The following is a 14007-nucleotide window of genomic DNA, read 5'->3' as shown; positions in this document are numbered from 1 at the left end:
TTATGGCGAAAGAACCGCCGAGATTGATGAGATGACAGAAATCCTTTTATTCATAATGATGGACGTAGCTCCTGTAGCGAGTTTTGTGCCCACGTCATGACGATCAGTCTGGATGAACTCGAAAAGCAAGGCGCCTGAATATTAATCAATCAATTAATATAATAAATTTTGAAGACTCTTGTCCCAAATTTGTCCCCAAATTAATTTACGTCCCCCCCCCCGATCCTATCTTTATTGGCCCCGGACCGAGCCCTGGGAGGGACTCGTCCTTAGACCACGTCTTTCACTTATCAGTTAAATGAGTTGTAGTATTCTACTTTACTATGTTTGATCATTAAGGATAATGCCTCCAGATATTTTCATGACATGAAGAAGAGAAAGGAAAATCGAATTAAACTGTCGTGGGCATTTTTTGCTTAACGTCTTCTCCAGAGAGAGACAAGAAGATAGATACCAGTTTCCTCTCTGTGCGTTCAGTAGAAAGCTATCTGGCTGCACGTTAGCCTAGCTTAGCACAATGAATGGAGGCGGACATGGCCGGTTCCATTCATTGTGCTAAGCTAGGCTAACGTGCAGCCAGATAGCTTTCTACTGAACGCACAGAGAGGAAACTGGTATCTATCTTCTTGTCTCTCTCTCTCTGGAGAAGACGGTAAGCAAATTTCCCCAAATGTTGGCGTGTTCTTTTAACTGTTTATTGAGGGCATTTGATTCATTTTCAAGAGCTTTTTTGCCCAAAGCCCCCATTAATTGCAAACCCTGAGTGACTGACTACTACTAATATTACTACTACTACTCCTACTTCTACATTTTCTAATACTACTACCACCACTACTACTACAAATTACTACTTCTACTGTACATCTTCTTCTACTACTACCACTATTACTACTACCACCACTACTACTACTACAATTACTACTACTACTACTACTACTACTACTACTACTACTACTACTACTACTACTACTACTACTACTACTACTACTACTACTACTACTACTACTACTACTAATAATAGTGATCTCAAAAACATACTGTGAGAATGAGGATAGTAGCTGAATGAATGAATGAATGAATGAATGAATGAATGAATGAATGAATGAATGAATGAATGAATGAAAACTTTATTTAACAGATTGCAGAACGGGTACAATACAGTACGGCTCAATACACACAATTGTCAAGGGGATGCAGACCAGAGAAAGACGTTTGTCTTGTTTACATCAGGGTCCCCCATTTTCAATTCATATCGAGCTTTGTGAACATTATCTTTACTTTCTCACTGTCTCAGCTACACAAAAGCGACCATCACACCACCAAATACTGTTCTTTGAAAACACCCGTCAGCAAAACACTTTAAATCAAAAAGGCATCCGAGGCGATGGGAGAGAGAGAGCCTGCTGTAAAGCATGTCTCGTTCTCTCCAGACCGCTTCGAGGCTATACACACACACACACTGAACTATTGACATTGTGAGTGGGATGGGAGTAATGGTGCTGAAACGCCATCTTTTTTTTATATTTTTATATATATCATGGTTTTACACTGATTTAAAGCAATGACAAAATGACAACACATGCCTTTTAATCTCCACCACCAGAGATAGCCGCCACCGCCCGGGCCGTGGGTGTGTGTGTGTGAGGCTTCCACTGACGGAGGACTTCAGTCTCTCTCCTACAAGTTCAACCCGAAGCGGGCCGGGGTGTAATCATCACACATCGCCCCGGGGGCACCACACCACAGTGTGCTACTTGCGGGAACATAAAGGAGAGGCCTTTCCTAAAGACGTCCGGGAAGACGGAGGTCAAGCGCAGACACAAGACGCTACTGTCCCAGAGGGCGAGGACGTTTCGCGGAGCGACGCTGTGTTTTCGTGACTGAAAGATTGCAAAAAGAAGGCTTGTATGAGCCGGCGAGACAACGTGGATGTTGCGAAAGTCCGTTTTGACCCAACAAACAAAGAGGCCCGATTCACACGAGAAACGGACGCGGCAGATTGTCGTTTTTTATTGGGGTCCCCCCCCCCCGGAGGGCTCGAGTTTGAATGTTTCATAATCGGGAACAAAAGCCGTGTCCACTCAATTGACTGCCCTGAACCTAAAACAAAGTTAGAGGAAGGTCTGACGGAATGGGGACTCCTGCCACTTGCTTCTCGTAAACAGGGATGAATAATGACTTTATGGGGGCAGTGTGGGCCTAAGACTTAAGAGGTGCGTTTGACCTTTGACCCGCCAATGGCCCAGGAGGTCCTCCTGCTGAGGCCTTCCACCGAGGGGCTTTCGGTAAATTGTGCTTCATTGCTGCTTTTGTCTCCTATTCAAACACCGTCAGTCATTGTGACGAAAAAAAGGTAAATTCCTTATTACGACCTACAAGAACAAAAGGCCACCTAACCCCCGCTAACCACACCCCGCCCCCAGGCTTTCTTCTCAAGCACACGCGCCCCCACTGTAAACGCTCATTAAATATTCCTGGAGGTCAGGTCATGACCACCGCGGTTAATGGTGGGCTTTCAAAAACCATTAATTAAAGTCAAATGAGTCATGAGAGAAATGCAGGAAAAACGGGGAAGGAATTTCAACTAAGATCCCCCGCCTCTGTATAAAGAAGATGGGTGTGGCTTTTCGTATGGAGGAGTAGAACCCACCCCCCCCAGCCCCCTGCCCGCCAGTCCCCCCCACCCCCCCCTGCCCGCCCCCGGTAGGGGTTTTGCACAAGTGAATGCGGGGACAGGAGCTGCATGCTCTGTTCCCTCTGTGTGTTTGCTCCTCCATATTCATGACAAAGAGAGAGAGAGAGAGAGGAGTGGGAGGAAGAAGTTACTACTATCATACACCCGTTTGTTTCAGAAGAGCCCGCTTGATAATACAGTCGGCAGGAGACCACGACAAGGAACCACTGAGGACGACTCGTGGGGGGGGTCGGGGGGGGGGGCGGGCTGTATCACGACAAAAGAGGGGAACAACCGCACTTTTTCTGGTCCAGCCTCTGAGTTACAACGGCTCAGCGGTCCCAGAGCACAGCTGGTCATTCAGGAATACCTCTGTGCATCTCAATGGAGGTATATCCTGCATAAGAAAGAGCGCCGGGCCGGCGCATAAAAGCAGCAGTCATCTCTGTCCCTTTTGTTAAGGTTTTCTTAACGGTGAAACAATGCAACTTTGTTATGTCCCCCCAGGAGGAGAAAGGATGCTGTGAGGGGAGAGAAGAACCAGTTTCTCTGAAAGATAAACAAATAAATAGAGAAAAACTGAGAAGTTGGCATCTCCGTTTTGAACATTATCATAGTGCTATGTCCCCCGCCGACACACACACACACACACACACACGCACGTGGAACCTATCTGATATATCTACCTGAAATTGTAATCTATCACATAGTATTAAAGTGAAACACCCTTTAAGAATGTAACAAAACGGAATCTGCACTTTATCTTAGTTAGTTAGACGTGTCGGTCGTGTCTAGAAAAAGAACATGGTCTTTCCCACCCTTCAACCATTGTAAATCAACCATTGTACAATTGATATTCACTCTGAACTGTTTTACGGATACCCTTATATGTGTGCGCGTGTGTGTGTGTGTGTGTGTGTAAAACTGTCACAAGCGGACAAAGGGCTTTTTTTCACCCGAAAACCGTCGCTAGAGACTGATTACATTTGCCACGCAAGCCCTTTCATTTTCTCCCCGGGCGAAGGCGCTCGTACATCTCTGCGCTCCGTGTGTCCTGCAAGTGTGTAAATTACTCTTTTCTAGGGAGCGGAAATGCAGCGCGTTCGCGCGGCTGGCATATTTCCTCACCGCTGTCTGCCTATACGTGGGATCTTAAGAAACGGATATGAATTTCAATGTCAGCGTCTCGGAATGGGTGGTGGGGGGGGGGGGGTAAAAAAAAAACTACAATGCATTCTTAAAGAGTCTCTCGGGGTCTCTTGCCAGAAAAGTGAGCTGCACTTTCTTTCAGTCAAGTGAATAACTCTATGAAGAGATAGATACTGACAGATTGGACCGGAATGTATTTGTTTGCCATGCTGAATGGCTAAAGCCTATATATCAGAGTCCAACAGGTAGGGACGGTTTATTTTAGTTATCATCATCATCTCTGGAGCCGAGCACTCTCCCCCCTCTTGGTTATAACATTAGTAATTATGTGGATAAATCATGTGCCCTTTTTACCAGAAGTATATTGTAATGATAGTGTAGAGATCTATACAGGAAGACGCTGCCTTTCTCACCCAAACACACACACACACACAAACAGCGATCATTATGGCAATTCCGCCCCCATCTCCTCCCAGCGCCGAGAGAGAAACAAAACAGCTCTCCTCCACCTGCTCAACCCCGCGTTGCCACGGAGGCCGGTTCAGCATCTCCGCTAGGCCGCTTACATCGATCGGCATCGAGAAGTCGATAACACTGCAAAATGGACGTAAACTAACATAAGGGTGGAGAAAAACAAGGCTCAAGGCTTCTTCTCCCACGACGGGCGCATTGGGTTTCTGACTGTGGCGGCTTTTCACACAGGAGGATTCCCCCAAAATCATATTTTTTTTTGCCTGGCTGTCAACATTCGGTCGACGGCAGCGATCCTGTACAAACAGCGAGCGGAAGGCGACGCCAGCTTCCCATGAAGCCCTGTGGCCGCAGTGTGCCGCCGCCCACAACCAAAATGTGTCTGGTGGGGTAGTTAAAGGTTTAGACTTCTAGCCTCCCCGCTCTCATCCCAAGCTTCAAGAGGAAACTAAATATAAGTGGATGGAAAATAAATCATTTTGTGTGTGCACCGTCGTGAAGCAGGGTTCGGTTTGTCAGACGAGAGCGTACAGACACTGGCGCTCGTCCCTCGTTGACTTTGCATTAGTTTGTGGCTCACTATGCGGAGCTGCGGGTATTGAGTGTGAAGAACGGCACGGCTTGAGCCGAGAAAGGACTCTTACTGATTGAGATCGTTAGAGGGCTAGGCTTCCAAAGTGGTGAACTGTCGCTTTAAACACACACACAGACACACACACACACACACACACACACTTACTGATTGACAACATCGTTAGGGGCTAGGCTTCCAAAGTGGTGAACTGTCCCTTTAAACACACACACACACACACACACACACACACACACACACACACACACGCACACACACACACACACACACACACACTGATTGACAACATCGTTAGGGGCTAGGCTTCCAAAGTGGTGTACTATCCCTTTAAACACACACACACACACACACACACACACACACACACACACACACACACACACACACACACACACACACGCACACACGCGCACACACGCACGCACACACACACGCACACGCACACAACACATGTAGCCTATATCCAGAACCATAGCTCTAACAGGTTTTGGCATTTTAGGTGGCAATTAGTATCTCTAGCCATTTCTAGGTAGACATGACTCATGTTATGACTCAAAAAGCAGCTGAATGTTAACATACCGTGTACCTCACCGCTTGTGGTATCAGGGAAACTGGTATTTATCAACACTTCTTGGGTTTAGAGGTTGGGCAGCAACATGGTGGCACAACCACAACAATCTAATATTCTATAAATGATTAATAACAGGCATTCAAGGATGGGGGAGAAAGGGGGGGGGGGGGGGGAGTATATATAAATAACATTGGCTATTATATTTCAGCAAATAAATACTGAACCCTCAAGTCATATCATATTGTTCAGAGAATGTACTCAAACACATATTTATTTTTGTCTATTCCTTACGAAGGATTGGATACACTGCTGCTGAACACATTACAAAACAAAAGCCAATGTACTATTACGATGCAAATCCATTTAATCTCCTCAAAAACAACACTTCACTGTCACATCATGCATGGAATAATAATGTATATGTATACTATTGTACCTTGCGTGTTACATACTATGGAATGAAAGTAAAGGAGATCATCTTAAGGCATCTCAATGTGACACCGGGATACCTTTCAATTGACAATGCATATCTAATTCAGACATTTGAGTCCGAATGTGCCATTCTAGGTGAGCTTAAGTGGTGCACAGCTGCGGAAGAAATTAGTTGCATGGCGTGTGACATGCGAAGCTAGTTTCATCTGTCCTATTTTAATGAGAGAAACACACTGAAAGACAGAGTAAATAACCAATATGTGACAAGAACCCAATTAGCCACTAAAGTGAGTGACTTAGCAGCCTCCCTAAATATAGTTTATAATTGCCTGTAGGTAGCAGTGTTTGTGAAAACAAACCCTCTGCAGTGCATACCAGAACAATCTTATCTCGGGGGAAAGGTGGATCGACGACGGCAACAAAACCGGATACATTTACATTTTAGATAATGTAATACGACGACTCCTATTCGAGTCGCTGTGGTTCAACCGCCGCACGGCGGGTCAAAATGTTTTGTCAAAGCATCTTCTTTTAGAGTGGTAACACAACCACAAACAGACTTAGTTAAAATATCTAGTGAGGTCTGCCTCTAAACAAGACACAAGACGTGCGGCGCTGCTGCTGGCACACAAATACGAAGTCACCCCAAAAAAAAAAAACACACACACGTGCAAAGCAGGAATACCAATAAGCCGCCCACGCCCTCCTCCTCCTTAGCTCTATCGTTATACATCAGGACACGACATAAATGAGTTACGGGGGAAAAAGGAATAAAGGAGGGCCGAATATTTTATGTAAAACCACGTGACCCCATAATAGAGCACGGGGCAGGATTAGCCCATTAGCAAAAGAGGAGCCCCACTTGCTTGACAAGTCAGACCAGCTGTGACACACTGAGTGGTATCCATTCAAGAAAAAAAGGGGGCGAGAGTGGGGGGATGGGCGGAGATAGTGGAGGGAACAAAAACCAGATGCAGCTCCCTGGACTTCTAAAAAGGCTTTCAGGGGGGGGGGGGGGGAGGCGGGGGGGCTCTCTGCTTTTCACTTCTATCTAGTTCTGGCTCAGGGTTTTGCCCCGGGGCCTGAAGGAGCTGCTGTTGTTGTTTTCTCTCTGCCCAGAACGCAACGCACAGCCACAGAGAGAGAGAAAAAGAAAGAAAGAAAACATAGCATTCTATTACTACTAAGTGTTATTTTGTCTTATCGTTTGAGATAGATAACACGATAAATAACCGAAATCTTATTTTATGTCCATTTCTCAAATTATGACAGTAGAGCTTGTAGCTGTAACCACATGGAGAAGTCATTATGGGCCTTCAGCAAAATAAACACACACACACACACATGGTTTGGACATCACTTCAGGGCATTATGACTTACTCATCAAATGTTGGTATAGGGGCGGGGCCCGGGGGGGGGGGGGGGATATTAAGTCCAGCCAGACAAACCATCATACTCCAATCTCTCACACAACACAAAGCAGCTAATAGCACTGCCTCAAAGCAGAAAGTCCTAAATAACAACAAAAAGACACCCTGGTAACTGGTTTAATGCTTAGAAGACATCCTGTTATTATGAAGGTCTTTCCGGGTTTCCACTCAGCTCAAATAAACCACCGGAGCCTGAGTGACGGGGCGAGGCACGGTGTAATTTACTATGACAGGATTCACCGTCATTTGATGAGTCAGTCCGAGAGAGAGAGAGAGAGAGAGAGAGAGAGAGAGAGAGAGAGAGATGACTCGAGCTCTTCCCCCTCTCCTGCCAAGGGAGCAATACTCCCAAGCACAGTCCTGCTAAATGGCCCGGCCAGACTGAACGATATAACACATGCTGCTACCTGTTTGCTTGACTGACAACACATCAATGCAAGCTACTGTATTGGACTGTATTCAGGTATTTGAGATAAAGCCTAACGTGTGTTCTTAACTGGAGATCATGTCATGGGATGGGCTAAGGAAGGCTCTGTTTCCCCATTTAACCTTATTTCTACAAACCAACGATTCAAATTCATTGTCATGATGACTCAACATACAGCACAAGTACAGGACAACGAAAATAAGCGTGGCATCCGACCAGAGTGCAAATGTAGCAGTAAAGTGCAACAGTGATATACAATGTACAGGTGGTTAAACTGGGTACAGAATATACAAGTTAGTACTACTGACTGACTGAGTGTAGTGCTAATCAGATGTATGTATATAGAGTTGTATTATATAAATAGAGAGAGTATGACTACTACTAGCCAGCAGCGTAACTAGTAGTAAGAGTAGGATATGTACAGATATAGATATAGTGGTTGAGAATAAATATATATGGTATACAGCATTATAGTACACACTATCATCCAGAGCTAAGGATTCTGTAGAACTGAAGAGCCACTACTATAAACGGTATAACAATAATAATAATAATAATAATAATAATAATAATGATGAATAATAATAAAATACGAAGAATTACAAACTCCCTCCATCCCTAAACCAGATCACCCATATACACTATACTAACACACCCCACCCCACCCTCCCCAACTCCCAGCCCTGAAGAGCCATTAACCACTTCAACTCCCTCCACCCCCTTGAACAGCAATAGAGCTAACAATTTCCCAGCGTCCATGTAATAATTGCACCTGCATTAAAAGGAAAAACTAATAGTTTAGCTCTTGCACTTGAGGACAAAGTGTTTCTAAACTATATAGTAGAGACTAAAGACTATATACTCCAAAAGGCAAATGGAATACAAGAGCAAAACGCAGAGTCTCGGATAGATAGATAACGCCCCGAATTAAACATTGAAACTTATATTATTAGCCCGCATATCAAACGTACGGGGGAAAAAAGAAGCATTATTAATAACATCGAAGCTCCCAGGTGATTATTATTATTATTCAAATGACGATGCGCCTAATTGCCTCTTCCGTCACGAGGAACAAAAAGGTGGCACATGCACCAGTCGACTAAGTCGACTAAGCAGTTAGTCGAGAGATGTGTGGTGAATTTAAAAAAACTTAACACCTAGGAGCCAGGTGTTAAGATTGCCGCTTCAAATGATCTACATTATAGATAATTAGTATATGATAATGTAGTCCTTTATATCTGTATATCCTACGCTTACTAGTTACGCTGCTGGCCAGTATGACTGTCACTATACTATACCATACTGTCTTTACACCTGTATCACTGTACATATTAATATTACAAGTCTGTACATGTACATTAGCCCCTTCCGTGACTGCGATGTGCAAGCCAGGGGCTAAATATACATCTGATTAGCACTCAGTGGTACTTATTTGTATGTTGTACCCAGTTTAACCACATGTACATTGTATATTATTATTTCACTTTACTGCTACATTTGCACTCTGATCGAATGCCAAACTTATTTTCGTTGTACTGTATACTTGTGCTGTATGACGATCATACATTTTAATCTAATATAATCGAGTCATTACGAGTACTGGTTCCACACACACACACACCATGCCTTGCCCCAAATCCTCCTCCTCCTCCTCTCTCTAAGTTTATAATAACGAGGCATAATAAGGTGAAACTGGCCACATCTCCCTCATCATAATTTCCATAAAAGCAACGCACGTAAAATAATAATAACAAATCATCCATGTTAAAAACTCAGCACACAATAAAGTAGCTGCCTGGTGGTTCTTGAGACAATACCTTGGAAGATGAGCGCGACGAGCATGGAGCCCACGCAGCAGGCGGACAACAAGTGCATCCTTGCAAGTGTCACACAGTCAGATCCTTGGTTCCGTTTAAACGTTTTCCAAACACTCGCCCGAGTTGCTGCTGCTTCTGTCGATTTTGTATTATTGTCGTTTTTTATTTTCCCGCTAACTTCGGAGTTTTTTTTTCCTGAATGAAATCCAGTCAGTTGTTTTTTAAGCTGCAGCCTCACTCTCACACACTTGCTTCTTCAGCGAACAGGTATAACTGCGGGAGTCGGAATGGACGGAGAGCGCACTGTTTGTAGGCAGGTTGGTGCGGCAACTCCGCCCAAGATCCACCCCCCGTCCCCCCCCTCCGTCCCTGGTAGACCCCCATCCTTGCAGACCCCCCCTCCTCCTCCTCCTCCTCCTCCCTGCATCCCCCGCACACTCAAGCACAAGATGACTCTCTCTCTCTCTCTCTCTCTCTCTCTCTCTCTCTCTCTCACACACACACACACACACACCACACGCACGCGCACGCACGCACACACACACACACGCACGCACACACACACACGCACACACGCACGCACGCACGCACGCACACACACACACACACACACACACACACACACACACACACACACACACACACACACACACACACACACACACACACACACTGTTAGACTTTATTCAGAGTAGACAGCATGCCAACAGTGACCAGCAGTATTACAGTAACCCCTCTTCTTCTGTTGGCCTGCTAACCTCTTATAATTATGTAAATAGATATATATAGATAGATATATAGATATATAGATAGATAGATAGATAGATAGATAGATAGATAGATAGATAGATAGATAGATAGATAGATAGATAGATAGATAGATAGATAGATAGATAGATAGATAGATACATAGACAGACAGACAGACAGACAGACAGACAGACAGACAGACAGACAGACAGACAGACAGACAGACAGACAGACAGACAGACAGACAGACAGGCAGACAGACAGACAGACAGACAGACAGACAGACAGGCAGACAGACAGACAGACAGACAGACAGACAGACAGACAGACAGACAGACAGACAGACAGACAGACAGACAGACAGACAGACAGACAGACAGACAGACAGACAGACAGACAGACAGACAGACAGACAGACAGACAGACAGATAGATAGATAGATAGATAGATAGAGAGAGAGAGAGAGAGAGAGAGAGAGAGAGAGAGAGGGGGGGGGGGGGGGGGTTGTCTGATGAGTCCAGTCACAGAGACTTGGATAAAGATCAGAATGTCATCTAAATAGACAAACACACAAACTGGTTGAGCGTGTCACAGTCAGAGTACATCGTTGACGAGGGCTTGGCACACAGCAGGTGCATTAATGACCACTGGGGGTATCGAAAGCAGTTTCCGACTCATCTCCTTCCCTGATGCCACTAGGTGGTAAGTCTGGTGCAGATTGATTGATTGATTGATTGATTGATTGATTGATTGATTGAAAACTTTATTAACAGATTGCAGAATGGGTACAGTACAGTACAGCTCAATACATACAATTGTTAAGGGGATGCAGACCAGAGAAATACTTTCGTCTTATAGATCATGCTTATAGAGACGATGGTGGCTCCCTGCGGAAGCTCAAACGCAGAGGAGGTGAGAAGGAGGGGATATGACCGGCTGTGATGTTATTAGTGAGACCACAGAAATCAATGGAGGGTCTGAGTGACCGGTCTTTCTTATCCACACAGAACAAAATAAGACCTGTGGGAGAGTATGATGGACGGATAAGACCACGCCCACGGCTATGTTCTTTGGAATAGTGACGGAATACAAACGACCACCCGGAGGCTCGGTTCGACCAGGAAGAAGGTCTATTTCACAACAGTCGTAAAGCAAGGTGAGGTGAGGCAGTGAGGTGGGGTGTAACGACTTACTGGACACCTCTCTTCTGACATTCAGATAAACAGAGAGGGACTGTAGACAAGGTTCAGGGAAACTCCCCCACGCGAGGAGAGGACAGTGGGGGGCGTGACAACAGGCTGGTGGCAGAATTAACCCCAACCCGTGATGGTGCGGTGCCGTTGATACGAGGGTTGTATTTTTCCAGCCAGGGCCGACCCAGGACGACGGCAGTCGACGGGGAGTCCAAAAGAGAGACCCGGAGGCTCTGATCGTGATGATTACGAGAGACACTGAGGTTAAGTGGAGCAGGGAGGTGAGTGACAGAACCGATGACTCTTCCATCCGAAGCGTTGACCTAAAGCGGGACCCAGCCGACGACGCATCAGGGCAGGGGGGGGGGGGGGGTGGTTGGATTCGGCTCACCGGTATTTCCTGTTCCGCTAATGAGCCTATACTCTTTTAGCAGGCAGGTGGCAATGAAATGGCTGGGGGCTGGCCACAGTGCGTGCTTACGAAACCAAGCCGCATTTCTCGGAGACGCTCTCTGATTGGCACTGACGCGCTTGCCCAATCCGTGACGAGCTGTGTCTTTGCCCATTTCCACGCCAAACAGCCTGCAAACTACCTGGCGTTCTATCGCCATGCTCTAAGACAAACTCTAACCTTAACCAACTTCGAAAGAAAGCCTAAGCTTAACCGTCGAAAGAACTTGCCGTCACGCTCTAAAACAAACTCTAACCTTAACCAACTTCGAAAGAGTGCCTAAGCTTAACCGTCGAAAGAACTTGCCGTCACGCTCTAAGACAAACTCTAACCTTAACCAACTTCGAAAGAGTGCCTAAGCTTAACCGTCGAAAGAACTTGCCGTCACGCTCTAAGACAAACTCTAACCTTAACCAACTTCGAAGAGTGCCTAAGCTTAACCAGTGTAGAAACAGGCGTCGGCCAATCAGAGAGCGTCTCCGAGAAATGCGGCTAGGTTTCGTAATCACGCGGGGGGGGGGGGGGGTTGGATTCGGCTCACCGGTATTTCCTGTTCCGCTAATGAGCCTATACTCTTTTAGCAGGCAGGTGGCAATGAAATGGCTGGGGGCTGGCCACAGTACAAACATCCTTTGCTGCCACGCGCCATGATGACTGCCTTCTTCCATCCAACTGCATTGGATCCGCCGGCGGGAGCTATAGCGTACACGTTCAGTGTTATACTCAGGCTCCCAAGAGGCAACGCGGAACGTCACAGGAAGTTTGATTGAAAACTTTATTAACAGATTGCAGAATGGTTACAATACAGTACAGCGGCTCGATACAAAACAACTGCTAAGAGGATGCAGACCAGAGAAAGACTTTCATCTTGTTTACATCGGGGTCCCCCATTTTCAATTCATCAGGACATTTATGGCATACAAGACATACAGATATACAGAACTGTGTAGTAAAAAGAGATCATAAAAAATATATACATCTGAAGGGGAAGAAATTGTACATTGGTGGGGGGGGTGGGATTTGGGCATTTACAGGGGCCAGTTTCTAATTGCAGCCACCCGTAGGTGCTCTTTGAGAGCAGTTTTGAAGGAGGGGATTTACATTCCTTCACAGCTGTGGGTTCCACATTATTGTGGCATAATTGCGAAACGTGTTTAGTCCCTTGTTTGAGCCGAATCTGGGTTTAACATGATTTGTGGAACTCCCTCTGGTGTTGTGGTCGTGGAATTCACTGACCTTTGGGAAGTATTTCGACATGTACATGGGTATCCCAGTGGTGTAGTGTATCTTGTAGACCAGGCCCATTGCAAGTTGCAAGTCGTCTACTCTAAGCCATCCTAGGTTGTCAAAATGTGCAGGGGTAAGGTGGGTTTTATGAGTAAGGCCAAGCAGTAGTCTGACCAGTTTGTAGCCTTGTTTTAGGGCCTTTGAGGTGCTTTGGTACCATGAGGTGCAAGCTTAGTAATAGTACCCTTTAATGAGTGCTCCTGTTAGAGTCTTCAGGGTATTCTTGTTTACCAGAGAGGAGATCCGGAGATTCGTACCTCCCTGCCTCACTGAGCACAGAGTAAATCTCTGTATATCTTCGTGGATATTTACATTTTACATTTAGCATTTTACTGTACATTACTGTATATTTTAGAATGTATATAGGCTACCTATTTTAGAATGTACATCTCTGACTATGTATTTTTTATTTTTATTCTTATTATCCTATTCTAGATTTTTGACTAACTGAATGTTCATTGTGAGCGATCAGTGGAGCTGAATTTACTTCGGGATCAATAAAGTACTTCTATTCTATTCTACTCTTTTAGCAGACAGGTGGCAAAGAAATGGCGGGGGCTGGCCGAAGTACAAACACCACTTTTGTGAGGAATCCTCCACTGCCAACTCGCCAAGGTTGACAGCCTTCTTCCATCCAACTGCATTGGCTCCGCCGGGCGGGAGCTCCGCACTCTGGGCTCCAGCCGGGATGCGTTGGCCTGTCCCACTGAATGCTGGGAGATGGACGGGACCCCGAAGGATGCTGTGGCGTCGTACCTGGCAGT

The 14007-nt window shown here is 45.6% G+C and overlaps 1 protein-coding gene across 2 annotated transcripts in view; it reads right to left on the bottom strand.

Moving 5' to 3' along the window:
- The window catches only part of LOC311237078 (CD166 antigen homolog A-like), a 59185-nt gene extending 49297 nt beyond the window's left edge, over positions 1-9888 (bottom strand). For both annotated transcript variants that reach the window (XM_084324885.1, XM_084324886.1), the window contains exon 1: positions 9564-9888. In XM_084324885.1, coding sequence (XP_084181011.1) covers positions 9564-9621 — 58 coding nt within the window. In that variant the 5' untranslated portion in view covers positions 9622-9888. The remainder of the gene's footprint in view (positions 1-9563) is intronic.
- Positions 9889-14007: the final 4119 nt, after the last annotated feature.

This window comes from Notolepis coatsorum (assembly GCF_963971535.1).
Source record: "Notolepis coatsorum genome assembly, chromosome: 1".
Taxonomy (NCBI): Eukaryota; Metazoa; Chordata; class Actinopteri; order Aulopiformes; family Paralepididae; genus Notolepis; species Notolepis coatsorum.
This window is presented reverse-complemented; position numbering and strand designations above follow the sequence as displayed.